General features: G+C 39.4%; 1 protein-coding gene across 1 annotated transcript in view; it reads right to left on the bottom strand.

Annotated features, from left to right (window-relative positions):
* The window catches only part of Adam32 (ADAM metallopeptidase domain 32), a 98,350-nt gene that overhangs the window by 30,296 nt on the left and 42,487 nt on the right, over nucleotides 1–25,567 (bottom strand). Inside the window, exons 12-13 of the mRNA XM_008843369.1 lie at nucleotides 17,014–17,095; nucleotides 4,160–4,296 (exon numbers count right to left, since the gene is read on the bottom strand). Coding sequence (XP_008841591.1) covers nucleotides 4,160–4,296; nucleotides 17,014–17,095 — 219 coding nt within the window. The remainder of the gene's footprint in view (nucleotides 1–4,159; nucleotides 4,297–17,013; nucleotides 17,096–25,567) is intronic.

The following is a 25,567-nucleotide window of genomic DNA, read 5'->3' as shown; positions in this document are numbered from 1 at the left end:
TCGATTGTCACACATTTTTCTCCCAGCCTAGTTTGGTCAGTTCTATAGACCTTCCCCCATCCCTGTGGCCATCTCCACACTCCCAGCCTGTACATCAGGCCAGAAAGACCCGTTCAAAAATTACATTTGCATGATTTCTTCGTTACCACTGAATTGCAGTCACCCCATCCCTCTAATCAAAAATCCACACTGACCAATCTGCCTGCCCAACTGACCCAGCACAGCCTATCCCTCCAGGACCTCCTGGAATCTGTCCTGGAACCCTGGGCTCAGAAGTTCCACCTATCCCCAGCTAAACTGAGACCATTTCTTACACCTCATTTGCACATCAACATAAAGTGGCCTCAAGAATGAACATCAAGCACCACTCAGCTGGGACACAACCTGACAAGTTGGGGAAACAGCAAAGAAAGATCCAAACACCCACTCAACAAAGCAGAGATCAGCTATCCATACCAGGAAATGCCACCAATAACATAATTTCAGGTGCCTAGGTCTCACCCCAAAACACACACAACATGAGTAACTAGGACAACATACCTCCTCCAGGAATTAGCAGCCCTCCATGAAAACGTGTCCTTAGAAAAGCAGCCTAGCTGATTTACAAGACAATAACTTCAATGGAGCCTTTGAAAAATACATTTAAGAAACTCAAGGAGGATATCAATAAAAGATTGAAGGCTGTGTAGACAGGAACCAACTGCTGAATGAAATAACTGAAACAATTCGAGACATGAAATCAGAATTCAACAAAGAAACAACCTCTGAAGAAAAGCCAAACTGACATAAAACTCCAAATGAAAAACTCAGAAAGTCAGACAGAAAAGCTCAGAGAATAAATTGGACCAAGCATAAGAGAGAGTATCAGATACTGAAGATAAACACAATGAAACGGCTTCAAGCAGTAAAAGAAAACATAAGATCTAAAATAACAGAGGACTGGAGCATTGGTCCCCTGGGACACTATAAAGAACCCAAACCTATGGATCATGGGTTTAGAAGAATTAGAAGAATCCCAGATCAAAGGGATAGAGAATATTTTCAACAAAACAATAGAAGAAAATTTCCCAAACCTAAAAATAGTGACACCTATCAAGATGCAGGAGGCATAAAGAACACACAGTAGACAGGACCAGAAATGAAACTCTCCATGTCATATAATACTTAAAACACTAGTTGTACAGAACAAAGACATTGGATGCTATGAGAGAGAAAGATTAAGTCACAGGTAAAGGATAGCAGAATAACAGCAGAGTTTTCAGTGGAGACTGTGAAAGCCAAGTGGCCTTGGACTGATGTCCTAGAAGTCATGAAAGAACACAGGTGCCAGCTCAGACAACTTTATTCACAAAACTATCAGTTGTGATTGAGGGAGAAAGAAAAAGTTTCCACAATAAAAACAGATTTGAGGAATTCGTATTCAACAAGCCAACTCTACAGAAGACAGAAGAAAGAATACCTTCATCTGCGGAGAAAACTAAGCACAACCAAGAGGGCACAGGAACATGTAAACAATTCCAGAACTGAATTGAAACAAAAGAGTTCTAAGAAGACACTAAACTATTAGCATAGCAGGAATTAATAAGCATTGGTTGATAATAACTCTCAGCTTTAATGATCTCTTTTCCCAATAAGAAGACACAGTCTAACAGATTTGATTAAAAAATAGGATCCATCTTTTTGCTGCCTCCGCGAAACACACCTCATCATCAAAGATCAACCTCACCAAAGGGTAAAAAGATGGGAAAAGGTATTCCCAGGAAATGGAACTGATATACAAGCAGGCATCATAGCTCTTCTATTACCTGACAAAATAAACGTCAAACTAAAACAAGTCACCAAAAATAAGGAAGAACATTTAAAACTCATTAATGGGAAAATCCACCCAAAGGATATTGCAAATCTCAAATACATACACATCAAACACTGGGAGACCCAACTTCAGAAAGAAACACTGTCAGACCTAAAATCATTCATTAAATCTGACACAATGACAGCAGGAGACATCAGTACCCTAGTCTCACTAATAGACAATCTGAAAAAAAATTAAATTAAAAACTCAGGAGTTAAGTGACATAATAAATCAAATGGACCAAATAGATATTTACAGAACATTCCAATCAAATTGCAAACAATACACTTTCTTCTCAACAACCCACAGAACTTTCCCCCAATCAACCATAAATTGGAACACAAAGCAAGTCTCAAAATATTTAAGAATATTGAAATAATATCCTGTATTCCATCTGACCACAAACGAATAAAGCTGAATAGTAACAACAGAAATGGGGAGAGGACACAAATCATACAAACTAGGAACACACACTGAATGAAAATTGGGCCAAAGGGAAATCAAGAAGGAAATTTCAAAATTCCCACAACTGAAGGAAAATGAAAACCCAGCATACCAAAATCTATGGACACAATGAAGGCATTCCTAAGAGGAAAGTTCCCGAAGTGTCAGCATCAAAAGAACTGCAGCAATCTCATATTAATAACTTAATGATACACCTGGAGGCCTTAGAGAAACAAAAATAAACAACCACCAAAAGAGTAGATGAGACGAGAGAATCCAAGTCAGGGTGGAAGTTCATGAAATAAAAACAAAGTAACAATACAAAGAATCAATGCAACAAAGAGTCGGTTCTTTGAAGAGTTTAACAAGGTTGACAGATTTTTAGCCAAAGGAAGCCAAAGAAAGAGAGAGAGGAATCGACTCAATACAGTCAGAGTTGAAAGGGGAAACATGGCAATAGCTGCTGAGGAAATTCAGAGAGCATACTGTAATAATCTGTCTTCCACTAAACTGGAAACTCTCTAAGAAATTAATAACTTTCTAGGTATATATGACCTGAAAAATTAGACTAAAAGGTGGTAAACAATTTAAATAGATCCAGAACCACCGATAAAGTGGAAGCAGTAATGTAAAATTTTTCATCCTTGAATATTGTCCACGACCATGTGTATACTGCACAGAACTCTGCCAGATACATGGAGAAGAATGAAACTAGGTCCTTATCTCTCACCCTGCACAGAACTCACCTACAAATGGATCAGATTCCTTAAGATAAGACCCGACACCCTGAATAGGATAGAGAAGAAAGTAGGGAGCACACAGGAATTTAAAGGCACAGGAAAGGACTTTCTGAACGGGACCCCAACAGCCCAGACATTAAGGCCAACGATTGGTAAATGGGTCCTCATGAAACTGAAAAGCTTCTGTACAGCAAAAGATACCATCACTCCAGGAAGAGGCAGCCTACAAATGTGAAAGAAAATCTTTACCAGCTGAATATCTGACAGAGGGCTAGTGTCTACAAGCTGAAGAACTCAGAAAGCTAAACATCAACAAGACAATTCAATTAAAACCTGGGGCAGGGATCCAAACACAGAGTTCTCAAATGATGAAATGCAAATGGTGGCCCACACCTTTAATCCCAGCACTCAGGAGGCAGAGGCAGGAGGATCTCTGTGAGTTCAAGGCCAGCCTGGTGTATGTAGTGAGTTCCAGGACAGCTGGGGCTACAGGGAGACCCTATCTCAAAAAGACCAAAAAAAAAAAAAAAAAAGAAAAAAGAAATTTGTTTTTAATGTTCATCATCTTTAGCCATCAGCATAATGCAAATTAAAACACTGAGATTTCAACTTACCCCAGTCACAATGGCTGAGATCCAAAGAACGGACAGGGACAAATGTTGGTGAGGATGTGGGGAAAGGGAGACTCTTACTGCTGAGAGTGAGAACTGGTGCAGCCACTACAGAAATCTGTGTGCGGGATCCAAAGAACTAAACACAGTTTTTCTGCATTTTCAGCCATACCACTCAGGGCATATACCCACAGGACTCTGCATTTTACACCTATATACCTGCTGTTGCTACTCTAGTCACAAAAGCCAGGATATAGAAATGCTATAGATGGCCATGAAATGATGAATGGATAATGAAATTACATACATTTACACGAGAGAATACTATTCAACTCTTCTCCTTGACTCAAATCCTTAATAGCATACCTCCTCCACGCTGTTCATTTTTAAAATTGCAAGTATGTATTTTGTTATGAACTTGGTCTCTTTACAGTTTATCTGTATTACAAGTAAATGCAACATTTCAAACAAAATAAGCATAACCAGTAAATAAAGCTTTTCAAAAAGCTTACATGGTTTTTGGATTCATTACGCAGACAGCTGCTGGGCAGTGACATTTCACTGGATCATCGTGTGATATTCCCAGACTGAGGCCCAGCATCTGTGTGACAATGACTGCAAAGGTCTCCAGCGTCATGCCCTTGAGGTACTACAGCAACAAGGAATTCCAAAGGAAAAACAGCCCATTCAGTGACAGAAAAATGTTTTTCTAAGTTGGAACATTTTTATTCTTGTATCAAATATTTAAGATTAAGGAGTCTTGCTTTCTTGGGTGAGTGGGAATCTGAAACTCTTCTTAGGAAGGGTCACTGAAAAAAAAAATGTAGATTCAAGGCCAAGCTCTGTCATAATTTAAGAACTGAACTAACAAGCTTGCTAGGGCCACCTATACAAAAGGGCTGTGTGTGTGTGTGTCTGTGTGTGTGTGTGTGTGTGAGTGTGTGTGTGTGTGTGTGTGTGTGCAGATGTGCTTGTTCATCTGCATGTGACACAGAGGGCCACAGGAAAGCCCTGGAGCTGCTCTGCAGAGGACAAATCAGAAGCAGCATGCCAGCATAAACTAGTGCCACCATCCAGGTTTGAAATCGTAGGGTCAATGATGCAAACAGCATTGTCATTTAACTGTGGGTATCACCTCCTTAGGTGACACCTGGACTGAGATTCACCCACAGGATTGTGGGGAGCAGGAGTCCACACATGTCTGCTACTGGTGCAGAACCGCATCGTATAAATGCAGTAGCTCAGTTCTCCACTGACCTCACCAGGTACTTAAGGAACTCCTTGTTATGCTATTGGAAGCTGTGCTCCCATGAGCACCTTTCAAAGCATGCATCTACCTACTTCTTTCATAGACACATCTCAAGAAATGTGTATGTCGTCCTTAGATACTTAGGTTCCACTACCGTTAAGGATATTTCCACCTGAGGTCCTGGTGTGCTCTTCCTCATACACCCCGCTGCCGTTTTTAGTATGGCCGTCTCTGCAGGGTTCTGAGACACCAGGACGATTTGTCTGGCATTTAACATTTTTGATCATCGGATATCCGCTTTTGTGAAATGTGTTAAGTGTCTTGCCCACGCTTCTGCTGTCTGAGCCTTCGTTGTTTTACTGATTTGCAGGAGCGTGTCATATCCAACTCGTGAGTCACCGTCAGTGATGCACCATCGGCATCGTCGGCGCTCTCTGGCTTTTCTTTTCCCTCTACATCTCTTTTCAGGACAGAAATTCTTAAATTCATGTACAGTTTTATCCAACTTTTTTCATATGAAGTGTTTTAGTCATTTGAAGAAATCTTTCCCTACCCGCATTATTTACTTCAACATATAATTCCACAGTCGACCTACCTCGATTTTTTCACAGCACCATGTCACAGTGATGGTTCATTTATCCAAAGACCAGCGCTAACAAGTGTGGCCCACTATTCCCTTTGTTAGAATGTAACACACCTTACAGCACGCGCCAAGACAGCGTCTGCTCAGCTCTGCTCTCCTCACGGTGCTGCTCACCGCCTCTATCTGGATCTCGGCCTCCAGGACAAAGCTCTGTGAGTGCTGGTATAACCCAGGGCACACCTCTCCACCGTATCACTCTTCAGACTATCATGGCTTTGCAATTGTTAGATATCCATAATTTCTTAAAAAGCCTTGGTCTCCAAGCGTGTCTCCTCCAGGGATGTTTTCCCTGTGTCCTGTCTCAGCTACTCACCCCAATGTTCTTATCTAGGCCTGGCCAACATGGCTTTTAATAATGGCAATTCCTCTGCCAGTGCAGTAATTAAACCTCACACATTCTGATTGCCTGTGGGTATGGTTTGGATATGAAGTGTACCAAAGGGATCATGTGTTGGAGTCCTGATCTGGGATGGAGGACCAACCATTGAGAGGTGATTGGCTAAGGAGGATACTAACCTCCTCAATGAGTTGTACCACTGATGAATTCATACTGAATAGGCTATTAGGAGATAAGGTCTGTCTGTAGGATGCAGGTCAAGGGAAGGGGAGGGTGCCTTTGAAAAGTCTCTCTCTCTCTCTCTCTCTCTCTCTCTGCCTTCCATCATGGACTAAAACTGCATGCCCCAAAAGTTTCCCTCCTTTTAAATTCTGCCTCTTACACAGTAGTGACAGACTAACATATCTGTTTGTACTCTGATCATGCCCCTAATATCTTAGCTTCAAGGACCCAAAAGAAAGTCCAACCTTCTGCTCCTACAGCATTTCCTGTGCCTAACTTTCTTATTCTTTCCCTCCCTCCATGGCCTCTTCAAGGACCCAAAAGAAAGTCCAACCTTCTGCTCCTACAGCATTTCCTGTGCCTAACTTTCTTATTCTTTCCCTCCCTTCATGGCCTCTTCAAGCTCCCTCACACACCCTCAGGTTGCCGCCACCCTTTCATTTCATGACTTGACAGAATACAATGGGAAAATGCCAGGAATCAGATTCAGTACTTAGCCAAATTATCAATCAAATGTAGAGGCACAATAAAATCATTTCAATTAGTATGCAACTCAGTATTCTCTAATTATATGTACTATGTTTACAATAAAAATCAACTCAGCACATATGAAATAAAAATAAATAATTACAAGGAAAGGAGGGTGGGGTCTTATTTACTATGTCAACTGATTCAGCCATCCCCGCTTGGTCCGCGGTCCCCTCCTGGATCATCCTACCTGAGACCTTCAGACTACCCTGATAAGCTATACTCTTGCATCTTGATTACCCTACACCCTGACCAGCTACATTCTGTCTCCTCAGACTGTTCCCATTCATGCCTTGGGCCTACGCTCCCTCCTGCTAATCTCCCTTGGGACCTCAGGTATTGCCTAGTGAGTCAGACCCTACTGACTGAGACTTGATATTCCTGCACCCTGACCACATATCTCCATTCCAGTCTTGAACCTAGACTAGCTCCTGTACTTGCTGCCTGAGACTTTGGGACTAGCCTCCTTATGCAGACCCTGCCAACTGTGTCTTGATCCCCTACACACAGGCTAGCTACATTCTCCAGCTTCAGAGCCCACACCTACTCTCGATAGTTTATTAGACCCTCCCCAAGCTGTTCCCACCTCTGCCTTGACCCTAGTCCCCTCTCCTGATCATTCTGCCTGGGCTCTCGAGACTACCCTGGTAAATCAGAACCTTCCCACTGGGGCTTGACTCCCTGCACCTTCATCAGGTATACTGTCTCTCCCCTCAGTATCCTCAGTCCCATCTTGTGCCTAGGCCCCCTTTTGTTCTTCCTACCAAAGACCCCACCCACTGCATTTTGATCCCTCTGTACCCAGACCAGCTCCAGGATCAACACCTAGTCTGCCAAACTAGTTAGCCCTTCCTCACTTGTACACTCCCCCCAGCTTTTTCCCTATGACCTCTCCTGATCTTCCTGCCTTAGACCTCCTGACTACCCTCCCTGAACCCAGCCATTGGACTTTCACAGACTTAAAGTGGGACTAGTCCCTTCACCCTACTGGAGAGCTCTTCACTAATCAGCTTGGAAACCAGCCCGCCAATTAAAAAAAAAAAATCAAAAGGTAGAACCTGAAGCACACACTCTAACCAAGCTAACACGTAAACAGACCAAACGTCACCTAAACAAAGGCAGCTGAGAATTTCATATCAGACACACAACCAACATCCATATGCTGAAACCACAATGCAAAAACACAAATAGTATGAAAAACCAAGAGAATATGCCCTCCCCCAAACCCAGCACTGCTACAGAAGGGCACTACGATAAGAACCACTGAGAGGAAGGCCAGGGTGCAGAATTTAAAAGAACAATCATAAATATAATCAAAGAATTCAGTAACTTTAAAGAACAGACAAACAAACAACTCAAAGAACTCAGAAAGGATAGTAATAAACTCCTGACTGATGCTTAAGAAAAAAACAAACATACAGCTTAATAAAATGGTAAAAAAAATTACAGGACTTGAAAAGTGAATTCACAAAGGAAGTAAAAATATTGAAAAAAACTCAAGCCAAAATGAAGATTGAATTGAAAAATTCAATAATCCAATTTGAAAAGTCTCCCCAGCAGAATAAATGAAATAGAAAACAGAATATCAGGACTGGACAGGAAAGCTGAAGAACTGGACCACTAAAGCAAAGGATATAAAAAATATTTTAAAACACAGGAAATAAATATGCAGGAAATGTGGGACGCCATAAAAAGATCAAATCTATGTCTAATAGCCATAGAGAAAGGAGAAGAATATCAGGTCAATGGCATCATCAGACCTTCAACAAGATTATAGAATCAACTCCCCTGAGCTAAGGGAAGACAAACCTACGGATACAAGAAGGACACAATTAGACAGGACCAGAACAGAAACTCCCATGGCATAGCATAGTAAAAGCACTAAATGTACAGAACAAAGAGAGGGTACTGCAAGCTGTTAGAGGAAAACCGAAAGTTACATATGAAGGAAAACCCATCAGAATTACAGCTGACTTTTCAACAAACTATGAAAATCTTTAGGATAGTCACTTATTAACTTGTTTGGAGGCACTGGATCGTCTATATTCTTTTCAGTGAAGAGAAACTTCAGAAGTGCTAAAGTACACCCTTAGCTCTATTTTTGCAGCTATGCAGGAATATACCAGTGGAGCCAGGGACTTTAGAAAAATAAGTAAAAATGTATTGCAACAACAAATGTGGATGCCATATTCCTTTATAGCACATTATTAAAGTCAGTACTCTCCATGGCACATCATAGTAAAAACACTAAATGTACAAAACAAAGAGACAATACTGAAAGCTGCAAAAGAGAAACTAGTCACATATAAAGGAAACCCATTAGGATTACAGCTGACTTTTCAATGCAAACTATGAAAGCCAGAAGAGCCTGGACCAAAGTATTCTCAGTTCTAAATGATGGTGGTACTTTAACCAGCAAAACTGTCTATCATAATCAAAAGAGAAAGAAAGGATCTTCCATGATGTGAATAGGTTGAAATAATTCATGCCCACCAAACCAGACTGGAGAATATTCAAAGCAGTACAAGGACCCAAGAGGTTACAGAGGAAAACAAATGAAGGTATAGAGAACAGAAATAAAATAAGACTAAGAACACAAATAGAAAGTAAAATGGCAGCCACCAATCCACACTCTTCAATAATAACTCTAAACATCAATGGTCTGAACTCCATAGACAAAAGACACAGACTAGGTGAATGGGTTAAGAAACAAAATCCATCTATTTGTTGTCTTCAAGAAACTCACCTTACCTCCAAGGATAGGCACCAACTTAGGGTGAAAGAAGGGAAAAAAGTTCAAGGAAATGGTACCAGTAAAAAACTAGAGGTTGGTATTCAAGTTAAATTAATCACAAGAGATAAAGAAGGGCACTACATTCTGATCAAGGAAATGTTTCACCAAGAAGACACAACAATCACGAACATATAGCACCAAACTCTGATGAACCAAGTTTCATAAAAACAGTACTATTGGACTTTAAAACACAGATGAACTCAGTAATGGTGACCTCAATACCCAACTTTCTACAATTGAAAGGTCACCTGGCCAAAGAATAAACAGAGAATGATCCAAATTAAGTGATGTCATGCATCACATGGACCTAACAGACATGTATAAAATATGCCATGCCAGTACCAAACCATACACATTCTACTGAGCAGCCCATGGAAGTTTTTCTAAAATGGATCACGTATTGGGACATGAAACAAAATTCAACAAATATGAAAAAAACCTGAATGAATTCCATATATTCTATCAGACTGCAATGTAATAAAACAAAATCAACAGCCAAAGAAGCTCTAGTAACTACACGAGATCATGAAGACTGGTGAACAACGCACTCCTGAATGATGAATGGGTCAAAAAAGAAATCAAGAAGGAAATAAAACTACTCCTGGAACTAAATGAAAACGAGACCACAACAAACCTCTGGGACATATTAAAGACAGCCTTAAGAGAGAAATTCATAGCTCTAAGTTTCTACATTAAAAAATAGGAAGAGCATACATAAATGAATTAATGATACAATTCAAAAATTTAGAAAAGCAAGAACAAACCAAAGCCTAACCCAGAAGAAATAACAAAAACCAGCACAGAAATCAACGAAATAGAAACAAAGAAAACACTGCAAAAAAAAAAAAATCAATGAATCTAAGGGCTGATTCACTGAAAGGATAAACAAGATAGATAGACCCTTAGCCCAGTTAACCAGAAGAAAGAGCAAATCCAGATCAACAAAATCAGAGATAAAAGGGGAAACATCACAATAGACACCAAAAAGATCCAGACCATTATAAGGGAATACTTTCAAAGCCTACACTCTATTAAATTTGAAAATCTAAAAGAAATGGACAAATTTTTAATTCAATGACTCCACCAGAGTTGAACCAAGAAGAGACTGACAGCTTAAACAGACCCACAAAAAATAAGGAAATAAAAACTATAATACAACTGGATTCACAGCACAATTTTACCAGACTTTCAAAGAATATCTACAATGAATATTGCTTAAATTATTTTTAATATTTTATTATTTTTATTTTATGTGTATGAGTGTCTTGCCTGCATGTATGTGAGTGCTGCTGTGCAATGCCGTGGAGGTCAGAAGAGGGCTTTGAATTCCCCTGGAACTGGAGTTAAGGACGGTTCATAGCTGCCATGTGGGTGCTGGGAATCGTACCCTGGTCCTCTGCAAGAGCAATCAGTGCTCTTGACCCACTGAGCCATCTCTCTGGCCCTGATACTGTTTAAATTATTCAAAAAATAGAAACATAGGGAGAATTCACAAACTCCTTCAATTAAGCTAGTATTACTCTAGTACCAAAACCAGGCAAAGACACAACAAAAAAGAAAACTATAGGCCCATATGCTTAATGAACATAGATGCAAAAACACTCAACAAAATACTTGCAAACCACATACAGACACACATCAAAAAGATTATCCACCAGGATCAATTCAGCTTTATTCCAGAGATGTTGGGATGGTTCAATATACATAGGTCAATAAATGTCATAAATCATATAAATGGAATTAAAGACAAGAATCACATGATCATCTAAATAGATGCAGAAAAGATCTTTTACAAAATCCAACATGCACTTATGCTAAAAGTCCTAGAGGGAATTGATCTGCAGGGAACATACCGAACATAATTAAAGTTATATACAACAAATCCACAGCCAACATCATATTAAATGGAAAAAAAAAACTGGAATCATTCCCATTGAAATCAGAACCAGACAAAGCCTCCCACTAGCTCTATTCCTTTTTGATATACAGCTTGAAACTCTTGTGAGAGCAATAAGACAAGAGAAAGAAATTAAAGAAGTACTAACTGAAAAAGAAAAGGTAAAATTATCCCTATTTGCAGGTGATATTATATTATACATAAGCAATCCCAAATAGTCCACCAGAAAACATCTAGAAATGATCAACACTTTAAGCATAGTGGCAGGTAACAAATTCAATTTACAAAAATTGGTAGCCTTTCCATATGCCAATAACAATTGAAGAAAGAGTTCATGAAAACCCTTAAATTCACAATAGGCTCAAAAAAAAAAAATCTCGGCTGCCCAAGGCTCAAGAAGCATTGTGAAAAGGGGGCAAAGATTGTAACAGCCAGGATGAGTGCATGAAGGTAAAGAAACGGGCTTCCAGGCCTTTGAGAACTTGATCATGAACTTGCAACAATGTTAACAGCATGCACAAGACCCATGCCAACTCCATCAGACAAAAACCCAGCATGTAACCAGGGAAATGGACAGCAGGCCCCAGCCTTTGCCAAGGAATGACTGACAAATGATTACTGTGGTATGAGGGAGAGCAGATATTCTTTAAGAGAGTGACCCTAGATATGCTGACTACACTCCAGTAGATGATCTTGTAGACATCTGGGTAGAAATGCTCGACTGGATAGAATATTAGCATAATATAATAATATGTTAACATATATGACAGAATACCTGAGACCTAGTTGGGGGGGCTATGGAGGACAGGATCTGCATTTGATTAAGATCTATTATATATAATATACAAAAACTCAATAAAAATGAGAAAAATATCTATGAATAAACCTAGACAAAGAGCTCTACAATGAAAATCTTAAATCTTTGGAGAAAGAAATTGAGGAAGACACCAGGAGATGGAAGGACCTCCCATGCTCATGGATTAGAAGAATTAATATTATGAAAATCACCATACTTCCAAAAGCCATCCATTCTACCAAAAGCAATATATAGATTCAATGTAATCCCAATCAAAATACCCATGACGTACTTCATAGAAATGGAAAAAAAATCCTTAAATTCATATGGAAGCATTCATATGGGTTGCTTGGATAGCCAAAGCAACCCTGAGCACAAAGAGCAACACTGTGAGAATTACTATACCAGATCTCAAAGTGTACTACAGAGCTATAGTCATAAAAATAGTGTGGTACTGACACAAGTATAGACATGCAGATCAATGGAACATCATTGAAGACCCAAACCTGAGTACACGCAATTTCAGCCACCTGATATTTGACAAACGTGCCAAACACACACTGGAGGAAAGCCAGTATCTTCAACAAATGGTGCTGGCAAAACTGGACCTCCACCTGTAGAAGAATGAGATTAGACCCTTATCTATTGCCCTGCACAGAAGTCAACTCCAAATGGATCAAAGACCTCAATGTGAAACCTGGCACTCTGAAACTGCTAGAAGAAAATATAGGCAGCACCCTGTAAGATATAGGTGTAGGAAAGGCCTTTCTAAATCAGACATCAGTTGCTTAGGAATTAAGGTCAACAAGCTTCTTTCTGTACAGCAAAGGAAATAACCAAAGAAATGAGGAGAAAACCCACAAAGTGGGAGAAAATCTTCACCATCTACACATCTGACAGAGAATTAAGATCCAGAACATACAAAGAACTCAAAAAACAAAGAATCAAAAAAAAAAAAACAAATGACCCAATTAAAAAATGGACTATGGATCTGAACAGAGTTCTCAAAGGAAGAAATAGAAACGGCTAAGAAAATAAAAGTGTTCATCATGCTTAGTAATTATGGAAATGCAAATCAAAATCAAAGATTTCAGCTTTCCCCAGTCACAGTGACTAAGATCAAGAGAACAAATGATACCATATGTTGGAGAGGATGTGGAGAAAGGGGAACGCTCATTCACTGCTGGAAGGATTGCAAACTGGCACAACCACTATGGAAAGCAGCGTGGAGAACTTTAAAAAACCAGAACTAAATCTACCATCTGGTCCTTAGCACACACCCAAAGGACTCATCCTACTGCAGAGATACCTGTGCATCCATATCTGCTGTTGCTCCTTTCACAATAGCTCAGAAATGAACAACACAAATGTCCCTCAACTGACCAATGGATAATGGAAATGCGATACGTTATTTACACAGTGGAGTTCTAGTCAGCAGTAAGGACAGGTGAAATCATGAAATCTGCAAGTGAATGGATGGAACTGGAATCTGTTATCCTAAGTGAAGTTACAGACTCAGAAAAACAAACGGCATATAGCCTCCCTCCTTTGTGGATCTTAGCCTGATTCTCATATATGAGTATATATCCTGCTATAACCTCAGGAGCCTGGAAATGGAAAGAAATCATGGAGGTAAAGAAAAAGGAGCCCAAGAGAAGGGGATGGAAGAGACAAGTGTTACCAAGGGGGAAATGGGGGAAATGGGGGGTATTTCAATGGGAGGGGGAGGGAGAGTTATACCAGGAACCATGGGGGTCAAGAGAGGGGAGTTAATAGGAGACAGGTATTATCAAGGGGGAAATGGGGAAAATAGGGGTATTTTAAGTGGGGAGGGAAAAGGGAGGGTTAGATAAGGAGAGAGAGAGGAGAAATAATGCTTAGTTTGTAGGAAAAACCAGAGGGTTTAAAACCCTGCTGAAAACCACACATACACTATTCGGACATGAGTGCATGTGTATAGCCGAAGGCACATAACGAGAAACAGTGCCAGACAGGAGAAACGTCTCTTCCAGTCAGGGTCAGGGTAGTTCAAGAGACTCCCTAGGCAACACGAAATAACACAACCATAGCCCTTGATTACTTCTTAGAACTTGAAGGTGAGACACATTACTGAAGACAGGACAAATGCCAAAGACATGGAGCAATGGAGCTGGAACGAACACAGCTGGAAAGGCCATGGATCCTAGAGAAAACCTTATGTCTGTCACATCCCTAGACAAACATAATTCTTGCTGTATGCTAAATATGGATCCTTTTATTTACAAACAAGTACACCTGTCACCACTCATCAAAGAAGCTTCTTAGTGCAACAGATGGAGACAATTGCAGAGTTCCACAACTGGTGTCACACAGAGAAAATATGTCTGCAATATGCCTAGTCCTAAGTGACACCTCTACAATGCAACCTCTACACCTAAGGCTAACAGAATAAATATAGTGGAGCAGGGGCTAGAGACAATACTAAAGCAGCCCTCAACTCTCACCAGTGAAATTTCCTCAGCAACACTGGTTGATTAACAGAAGGCCACAACTGACCAAAGTGTGAAAATAAGAGAGTTCAGAGTGTGTTTCCCTACATAAGACTCCCATATTAAACTTCACCCATCCAGGGCTCAGGGACCACTAGGGATAGAAAGATTGTAAGAATCAGGAGTGGTGCTTGACCACAGGAAACTGTCTTCTAAGCTTCCGGGAACTTGCTCATATGAATGCACAGCACTGGTGATAGCATGCACAATACCCACACAAACTCAATCAGTCAAAAACCCAGTATAGACCTAGGGCAAAGGCTACAACCCTAACTGATGATCTATTGGAAACTGATCACTGCTGGGTGAAGGAGAGTTGGTCTTCTTTAAGGGAGTGATGCTAGATAGCCTGAACAGGCTCCAGTGGATGAGCTCACACCAAGGAGCATCTGGATATACATATTAGACTTGATAGGCTTTAACAGATATGACAGAATGCATGAAATCTGGTGGATGGGCTATGGGGTCATGCACATAGGGGAAGGGGCTAAATCTGATTAAGATGTATTTTTACGAAATTCAGAAAAATTTGATAAAAATATATATTGAAAAAAATTAAAGGGCTCCATTAAATTCTGAAGTGAAAAATGCCTTCCTGAGAGCCTGGGCATCAATGCTTTACTGGAAAAAGTAACGCTTCTGTGTTCAATTCTTAATCTTAGCAGACAAAATATCAGTCATAAAGAATAAATCATAAATTTTATAAATCTTGACAATGGACAGAAGTGCCCAATTACAGTTCTACCTCTTTTCATAGTAACCAATTGATGAGCATAACCAAGAATATTATATATACTTCTTAAAATAATTTTTAAAATACTGGTGCTGCAGTGTAGCTCAGTGGTACAACACATTCCTAGCATGGTGCGGCATGGGATCAATCCTCACAAACAAAATATTTTAATTAAAAATATAATATGATAAATTAAAAAGGCTAAATGTATCAGAAATTATATTGACAATACTGCCTAGAGATGGTAAGTCAAAATAGGGGTAAGTGTGTGTGTATGTGTGTCTGTGTGTGTGTGTGTGTCTGTGTGTCTGTGTGTGTGTGTCTGTGTGTGTGTGTGTATGTGTGTCTGTGTGTGTGTGTGTGTCTGTGTGTCTGTGTGTGTGTGTCTGTGTGTGTGTGTGTGTGTGTGTCTGTGTGTGTGTGTGTGTCTGTGTGTCTGTGTGTGTGTGTCTGTGTGTGTGTGTGTATGTGTGTCTGTGTGTGTGTGTGTGTGTCTGTGTGTGTGTGTCTGTGTGTGTGTGCGTGCGCGCGCGTGCACATATGTATGTGTGAAGGCCAAAGGACAGCCTCAGGTGTCATTCCTCAGGCATAACTCTCCTATCTATTTCATTGGCCTGAAACTCTCCACGTAGACTAGGCTGGCTGGCTAGTGAGCCCTACAGAACCACATAGTTCTGCCTCCCTAGCACTGGGATCACAGAGTATACTGATGTGCTGTCGATTTATTAAAAACAAGAGTTCTGGGAATCAAACTCAACTCCTCATGTTTTCGAGGGAAGAACTTTACCAACAGAATTTTCCCTATTTGTTTAACAAAACAATTTAACAACTTCTCAAATTCTTAAAAGCAACACTAGAAGGCAGGCATGGTGGCACACACCTTTAGTCCCAGCACTGGGAGGCAGAGGCCGGTGGATCTCTGTGAGTTCAAGACCAGCCTGGTCTACATAGTGAGTTCCAGGACAGCTGGGGCTACAGGGAGACCCTGTCTCAAGAACAAAAGTCTTAGGTGGAAAACTGTCTCAAAGAGCTTCATGACCTTCAATAATGCACTTCATTTAACTAGTGATCTTTATTATAACATGTTTGTAAATAATATAAATATTCAAAGTACACATAATAGTTTCTTTTTAAATATATAAGAAGCTGATATATTTTAAAGGACTTCCTATTTTTTGTTTTGTATCCATTTTATTTATAACAGTATTTCTCAATTTTAAAGTCTGTTTGAATTACAGAAATTTCCTTATAGATAATTGTTCAGTATTCACCACTCTATTTACTGAGAACTGTGTTTGTATTTATGACAGTCACATTTTAACTTTCACACACCTTACTGCAACAAGATTCTAGCTTTAAAAGGCATTCAATCCCAGCACTCTGGAGGCAGAGGCAGGTGGATCTCTGTGAGTTCAAGGCCAGCCTGGTCTACATAGTGAGTTCCAGGACAGCTGGGGCTACAGGGAGACCTTGTCTCAAAAAGACAAAAAAAAAAAAAAAGGCATTCATGTACTTCAAATTCTCAATATTAATGAGAAAAATTTTAATTTCTAAGTGCAAAACTACATAAAGTCCATACTGTCCTGCTGGATAAGTCTTGAATGGATAATGTTTCTTTAAAGGTTAAATAACTACATACCACTGCGATTCCTGCAGAATGGCTGGTGACACACATTTTTCCAGGAAAAGTTGCTCCCATATACTCAAGATTTTCATTATACCTATATAAACAAACAGATGAAAGAGGGAACATCACAACAGACACCAAATTAAAAAAAACAATCCAGAGCATTGTAAGGAAATACTTTAAAAACCTATACTCTGGGGCTGGAGAGATGGCTCAGTGGTTAAGAACACTAATTGTTCTTGCAGAAGACCCAGGTTTGAATCCCAGCACCCACATGGCATCTAACAACTGTCTGTAACTCCAGTCCCAGGGGATCCAACAGCCTCTTCTAACCTCCGCAGGCATTGCACGACACAGGTGTACTTACCTATATGCACAAAGTATACATAAACACATAAAATAAAAATAATAAAAAAAATTTTAAATCTATACTCCACTAAATTTGAAAATCTAAAAGAAATAGATGAATTTCTAAAGTGATAGACACCACCAGAGTTAGACCAGGGAGAGATCAACAGCTTAAACAGACCCATAACAAATAAAAAAATTGAAACAGTAATACAAAACCTCCTGATTAAAATAAAAGCCCAGGCCCAGATGGATTCACTAGTAGAATTCTAAGACATTCAAAGATCTAAAACCAATACTGCTTAAATTATTCAAAAAGATAGAAATGGGGGAAGAACTCCCAAATGTCTTCTATGAAGCCAGCATCACACTAACACCAACACTACAATAAGGATCAAACCAAAAAAGAAAATAGGCCCATACCCTTAATGAACATAGACAGAAAGATACTCAACAAAATGCTCACAAACCACATACAGACACACATCTAAAAGATCATCCACCACAATCAAGTCAGCTTTGTTCCCAAGATGAAGGGATGATTCAACATACGTTAAGTCAATAAATGCAATAAAACATATAAATGAACCTAAAGACAAAAATCACATGTTCATATTAACAGATGTAGAAAAGGCCTTGGACAAAATCCAACATGCATTCATGTTAAAAGACCTAGAAGGAATTGGACTGGAGGGAACATACCTCAACATAATTAAAGCTATATACAAAAAATCCACAGCCAACACATTCTAAATGGAGAAAAACTGGAAGCATTCCCATTGAAATCAGGCACCAGACAAGGATGTCCACTATCTCCACTCCTTTTCAACACAGTGCTTGAAACTCGCTAGAGCAATAAGACAAGAGAAGGAAATTAAAGGAGTACTAATTGGAAAAGAAGAGGTCAAATTATCACTATTTTCAGACAATATGATATTATATGTATTATACATAAGAGATCCTAAAAATTCCACCAGAAAGTTGTGAGAAATGATTAATACTTTCAGTAAAGTGATAGGTGAAAAAAGCCAACATACAAAACTCAGTAACCTTTCTAAAAAACAGTAACAAACAAGTAATCAGAAAAAAAGCATTCAAGGAGACCCTGCCATTTACAATAACCTAAAAAAAAATAAAATATTTAGGAATAAATATAACAAGAGACATTAAATATCTCTACAACAAAACTTTTTAATTTAAAGAGATAGAGTAAAACACTAGGAGATGGAAAGACCTACGCTGCTCATGGATTAGTAGAATTAATTTTGTGAAAATGATCTTACCAAAAGCGATTTATAGATTCAATGAAATTCCAATCAAAATTCACATGGCATTCTTCACAGAACTAGAGAAAATCATCCTAAAATGCGTACAGAATCACAAAGACCTCTGATAGCTGAAACAATCTTAAGGCAAAAAGAACAATGCTGGGGGGATCACCATACAAGATCTCAGACTATATTATAGAGCTATAGTCATAAAGAGCAGTATGGCACTGGCACAAAAATAAACACGCAGATCAATGGAACACAATAGAAGACCCAAACGTGAGTTCTTATCATTGCAGCCACCTGATATTTGACAAAGGTGCTAAGAACACACAATGCAGGAAAGATAGAATCTTCAACAAATGGTGCTGGCAAAACTGGACTTCCACTCATAGAGTGAAATTGAGCCTTTATCTTTCACCCTGCACAGAATTCAATTCCAAATGCATCCAAGATCTCAATATAAAACCAGAAACTCTAAAACTGCTACTAGAAAACTTGGGCAGCACTTTATAAGATATAGGCATAGAGGGTATTATTAAGGGAGAAAGGGGGAAGTGGGGGCACCTTAATTGGGGAAACCATGATGGAGGGGTTAGACAATGGGAGAGATAAATAATGCCTAGCTAGTTTTAAAAACCAGAGGGAACCATATTAGTCCAACGGCCTACTGACAAATTATACATATATTATCTCTACATGAGTCCATATGTATAGCTAAAGGCTACATAACAAAAAACAGTGTTAGACAGGAGAAACCTTCTTTTGAGTTGTTGGCCAGGGTGGTCCAAAGGCTCCCAAAATTACTCAGGCTTTTGCCACGGCCCTTAATGGCTTCCCAGAACATGAAGATAAGATCTTACTGCTGCTGAAGACAAAACATCCTTTGGACACAGGATTTGGAGCAATAGAGCTGTAAGTGACCTGAAACAACTTCCCCTGAAGACTATGTCTCATAGCTTTGGAGAGCGCTATGAAGGTGCTAAGGGAAAACAACAATCAATGGTCCAAAATCAGCTTCAAGACCAAATAACCACATAATGGCCAGCACAGCATATGACATTGGTGCAGTAGTGGCAATTTTATCTTGGGAGTCATCAACAGCTACGTAATTGGACTAAAAGCTGCTAAGTGGAAGGAAACTCAAGTGTGGTAAACATAACCAAATACACATGACTGGAGTCTTCATATGTCTTAGCAAAAACCCCAAGACTGTCACATCCCTAGTCTAATGTGATTTCTTACTATGTTCACGATATGTACTCTTATATCTACAGACAAATATCCCAGTCACCACTCATCAAAGATATTTATTTTGTTCCAGTCAGAGACTATTACCATAAAACTGGGAAAATGAACAGCAGACCCCAATCTTACCTAAAGAAATATTGACAGTCGATTGCTGCTTGATGAGGAACAGCTGACCTTCCTAAAACAAAGACCTCTAGATAGGCTGACTAGATTCACCAGATGGACAAGTTGTGGGGAACAGCTGGGGGGTGCCGACAGTACAGCGGACAGTAGCAGGGATAACAGAGTATAAGATCTCTAGTGAGGCTATGGGAGGGTGCCATCTGGGAAGTGGGTGTATAGTTGAATAAGATAGTTTGGGATGTTCTGTGTGATATACACACAAAAAAATCAACAAACTTTAAAAAATGAGTTATATTTGAGGAGGAAGAAAAAAAAGTTACATCATGTTAATTAGTAGAGGTGATGAACATTACCATTGAAATTTACCTGATGACTTTAAAGACATACATAGGTGCCAACAGTCCGAGTGCAACCAATTATGACTAGTAATAATCAGACACACACAGATTAGAGATGCATGCGCCAACATCTCAGTGCTATTAGCAAAAGCAATGAGTCTTTCTGTAAGACACAGTATATTTTAAAATGAAACAGATGGACAAGCACTGAGGAATGGCTGGAGGTGCTGACAACACAGTGGACAGTAGCAGGGATGACAGAGTATATGGGCTCCAGTGTGTGGGAGGGGGAAGGCTATCAGAGGGTGCCATTTGGGAAGTGGGTATATAGATGAATAAGATTGTGTGGTATGTTCTGTATGATATACACACAAAAAAAACTATAAGTTTTTTTTTTTTTAAAGAGACATATTTGAGGAAGAAGCATTAAAGTTTACTTCATGTTAAATAGTAGTGGTGATAAACATTACCAGTGAAATCTACCTGATGATTTTATATCCATACTCAGGTAGTAAGGACCTGAGTGTAACCGACTATGACTAGTAACAATCAGATACATAGAGCTTAAAGACACATGTGAAAACATCTAAGTGTTAGTAGCATTAAAAATATAGGAAACAGCATATTTTAAAATGAAATGGAGATCTTCTTTAACAGGTAAAAACTCATTCAATGTTATGTCTTATGGGGTTTATACTGAATTCAATATTATATAACTGTATTAATTCAATTGTGAACCTAAAAATTACAGCCACTTTTGAAAGAGATGTATCCTTGCTCTGGAGTGTGTTACTGAATATGTTAAAGCTGTAATGAAATGCTTCTTCTAATCATGTGGTTACTAAACTTTAAATATTTTTTAAAAATTAAAAAAATAATAATTCTTCAAAGCATAAAAATTTGCTCCTTATTAATTAGTAGATGTAAAAAACATCACCATTGAAATCTACCTGATGACTTTATATCCACGCTCAGGTGCCAAGGAGCTCAGAAAGTAACCGACTGTGACTAGTAACAATCAGATATATAGAGATGAGAAACACATGTATAAACATCTAAGCATTAATTGCATTAAAAATGAATTTTTTCTCTATTAAACTTTTTGTATTTTAATAATGAAATGGAGAACTTCTTTAAAGTTTAAAACCTCATTCAATTTTATGTCTTATAGGGTTTACACTGAGTACAAATATTGTATAACTGTCTTAATTCAACTGTAAGCCTAAAAATTTACAGCCCATTTTGAAAGAGATGCATCTTAGCTCTGGAAATTTTATTGAATGTCCATGCTGTTGTAATGAAATGCTTCTTCCAATTATGTGGTTATTAAATAAATATTTTTTTAAAATATATCATAAAAATATAGGCATAGAAAAGGACTTTCTAAATCAGACATCGGTTGCTCAGGCATTAACGTTAACAATCAATAAGTGGAACGCCATTAAGCTACAAACCTTCTGTACAACAAAAGAAACCACCACCAAAAAAGTGAAGAGGAAACCCACGGAATGGGAACATCACTTTTTAAAGATGCATAGATCTACATAAGTACAAAGATATTTCAAATTTCAGGTACACTTAATTCCCTTTATTCTTTATTTGCTTTTATTTTGGCTTAAAGATAAATACAAATAATTGTATTCTTATTGATGGCTTACTCTATAAAACCAGTGGTTTGGGGCTGGAGAGATGGCTCAGCAGTTAAGAACACTGGTTGTTCTTGCAGAAGACCCGGGTTTGAATTCCAGCACCCACATGGCAGCTGACAACTGTCAGTAACCCCAGTCCAAGGATCCCACAGCCTCTTCTGTCCTCTGCGGGCATTGCACGACATGGGTGCACTTACCTACATGCAGGCAATACATGCACACACATAAAATAAAAATAATAAAAAAACTTTAATGGCTAAAAAGCACCTTTAAAAGTGCTCAACATCCTTAGTAATTAGAGAAATGCAGACAAAAACCACTTTAAGATTCCGTCTAACCCCAGGCAACTGGATAAGATGACGAGAACAAAAGACACCAAATGCTGACAAGTGGAGGAGGAGGAATGCTCATTCAGTGCTGGTGGTATGCGACCTCCTGCAACCATGCTGGAAAGCAGTGTGGAGCACTCACAAAAAATGAAAATGAATCTACCATAAAAACCGCTCATACGACTCCTTGGCATACACCCAAAGGACTCGTCCTACTGTCCAGACAACTGTACGTCCATGTTTGTTGCTCTCTCTTCACAATAGCTAAGAAGTGGAAACAACCTAAATGTGCTGTAACTGATGAATGGATAATGAAAATGTGGTGCATTTATACAATGGAGTTGTACTGTACAAGGTGAAAAGATGAAATTATGAAACTTGCAGGTCAATGGATGGAGCTAGAAACTTTTTCACCTTTCACCTCTTATTTGTTCCCTGTCTGAATTTTCTGTAAATATAAGGATACATATTTTGCACAGAGTAAGAAATTTTTGAATTTTTTGTGTATTTCATACAGAACATCTAAATTTTAATCATCTTTATATCCCCAGCCCCACTGACACCCTCCCATGGCCCTCGCCACACACTGGAGGCCATATACTCTATCATCCCTGTTAAGGCCCACTGAGTTGTCGGTGTCCCCAGCCAATCCCCAGGGCAAATCCATTTAACCAAGTCTAGTCAGGCTATCTAGAGTCCTTGTTTCAGGAAGATCAGCTCTTCTTCACCTAGCAGCAATCAGTTGCCAACATTCCTTCAGATAAGATTGAGGTTTGCTGTTCATTTTCCCAGTTCTATGCTGGGTTATTGTCTGCCTGAGTTTGCATGGGACTTGTGTATGCTGACACCAGTGCCACAGAATCATATGAGCAGGTTCCCAGGAGCTTGTAGGACTCTGTTTCCATATGGTCATGCACCTCCTCCCTGGCTCTTACAATCTCTCCGCTCCCTCTTCCCCAATGGTCCCTGACCTTGGTTGGGTGCGTAAAGTTTAATAAAGGGATTCTGTCCAAGGACCATCATTCAGCAGACTCTTGATCTCTACACTTTGACCGTTTGTGAGATTTTCTGTTCCTGGCTCTCCGCTGCATGAGGAGCTTCATTACTAAGAACAGAGAGACTCATTAGTGTCCTCTCCTTTATCCCTGTTCTGTGTTCCATGAGCCTTAGGTGTAGAGGTTGCATTGTAGATGTATCACTTAGGCCTGGGCAGTTCATAGACATTGTTCATGTCTGACCAGCCATGGTACTCGGTAATAGTCACTGATTGGTGCAAAATGAGCTTCTTTGATGAGTGGTGACTGGGATATTTGTCTGTAAATATATGGATACATATTTTGCACATAGTAAGAAATCACATTAGTCTAGCCATGCAACAGATATGGGTTTTCTCTAAGATCTATGGTCACCCCAGTCATGTGTATTACGTTATGTTTACATTTCCACACTTGCATTCCCTCCCTTTGGTTGGGCATTTAGTCCAATTTGGTAGCTGCTGATTGCCCCCAAGGTAAGAGTGTCACTACTGCACCAATGACGTATGCTGTGCTGACCACCGATGTGGTTATTTGGTCTTGAAGCTGGTGCTGGACCACTGATTGATGTTTTCCCTTGGCACCTTCATAGTGCTCTCCAAAGCTATGAGAGCTGCCTTCAAGGGAGTGGTTGCAGGTCAGTCGCAGCTCTATTTCTCCAAATCCTGTGTCTGACATATGCTCTGTCTCCTGCAGTAGGGTCTTACCTTCGAGTTCTGGGAGGCCATCAAGGGCTGTGGCAATAGCCTGAGTAATTTTGGGAGTCTCTTGGACCATCCTGGCCAACAACTCAAAGGAAAATATCTCCTGTCTGGCACAGTTTCTTGTTATGTGGCCTTTAGCTATACACATGGACTTATATATTGTATAATTTGTCAATAGGTTGTTGGACTAATATGGTTCCCTATGTTTTTTTAAACTAGCTAAGCATTATTCATCTCTCTCACTGTCTAATCCTTCCACCATGGTTTCCCCAGTTAAAGTGCCCCCATTTTCCTCATTTCTCCCTTGATAATACCAATCACCTATGGTCCCACCTCTCTTGAGCTCCTTCTTTCCCTTTATCCCCAAGTTTCCTTGTATAAACCTCCCTCAACCCCTCCCATTTAAACAACCCCATTTTTATCCATATCTCCATTATTAACACCTGTTTCCTACTGTTCTCTCTCAGGTTCTTTCTATTCCTTTACCTGCCTGGTTCCTGTAGCTATGTGTGGATACATACTCACTTGTAAGGACTTGGTGCTAGGATCCACATATGAGGGAGAATATACGTCATTTGTTTTTCTGAGTCTGTGTTACTTCACTTAATAGAAACGTTTCTAGTTCTATCCATTTACCTGCACATTTCATTATTTCATCTTTCTTTACTGCTGAGTAGAACTCCATCATATAAAGGGACCACATTTTCATTATCCACTTGTAAGTTGAAGGACACTTAGGTTGCTTCCATCTCTTAGTTATTGTGAAAAAAAAGCAGCAACAAATATGGATGCACAAGTGTCTCTGCAGTAGGATGAGTTCTTTGGTTATATGCCAAGGAATGGTATAACTGGGTCAAATGGTAGGTTCATCTGTAGTTTTTTAAGAGTTCTCCACACTGCTTTCCATAGGGGTTGAACAAGTTTGCAGCCCCACCAGCAGTGGATGAGTGTTCCCTTCCCCCACATCCTCTCCAGCATTTGGTATTATTTGTTCTCTTGATCTTTGCCAGTGTGACTGGGGTTAAGATGGAATCTTAAAGGGGTTTTAATTTGGATGATTTTGAACACCTTTTAAGATACTTCTTAGGTATTTTTATTTCTTCCTTTGAGAACTCTCTGTTCAGCTCCTTAGCCCATCTTTTAATTGGGTTACTTGCTTTCTTGATTCTGTTTTTTAAGTTCTTTATATATTCTGGATGTTAAACCTCTGTCACATGTACCACTGGTGAAGATTTTCTTGCACTCTGAGGGTTTTCTCTTCACTTCCTTGGCTGCTTCTTTTAAAGTACAGAAGCTTTTTAGTTTAATGAGGTTCCATTTGTTGATTCTTGACCTTATTTCCTGAGCAATTGATATCTAGTTTAGAAAATCCTTTCCTACACCTATATCTTGTAGGTTTTTCCCAGTGTTTTCTTCTAACAGTTTCAGAGTTTCGGGCTTCACGTTGAGGTGTTTGATCCATTTGGAGTTGACTTTTGTGTAAGGTGAAAGATGGGGGTTTAGTTTCATTCTTCTACAGGTG

This window comes from Nannospalax galili, unplaced genomic scaffold (genome assembly GCF_000622305.1).
Source record: "Nannospalax galili isolate Female #2095 unplaced genomic scaffold, S.galili_v1.0 scaffold1871, whole genome shotgun sequence".
Lineage (NCBI taxonomy): Eukaryota > Metazoa > Chordata > Mammalia > Rodentia > Spalacidae > Nannospalax > Nannospalax galili.
Note: the sequence above shows the minus strand (reverse complement) of the source record. Positions and strands in the feature narration are given on the sequence as shown.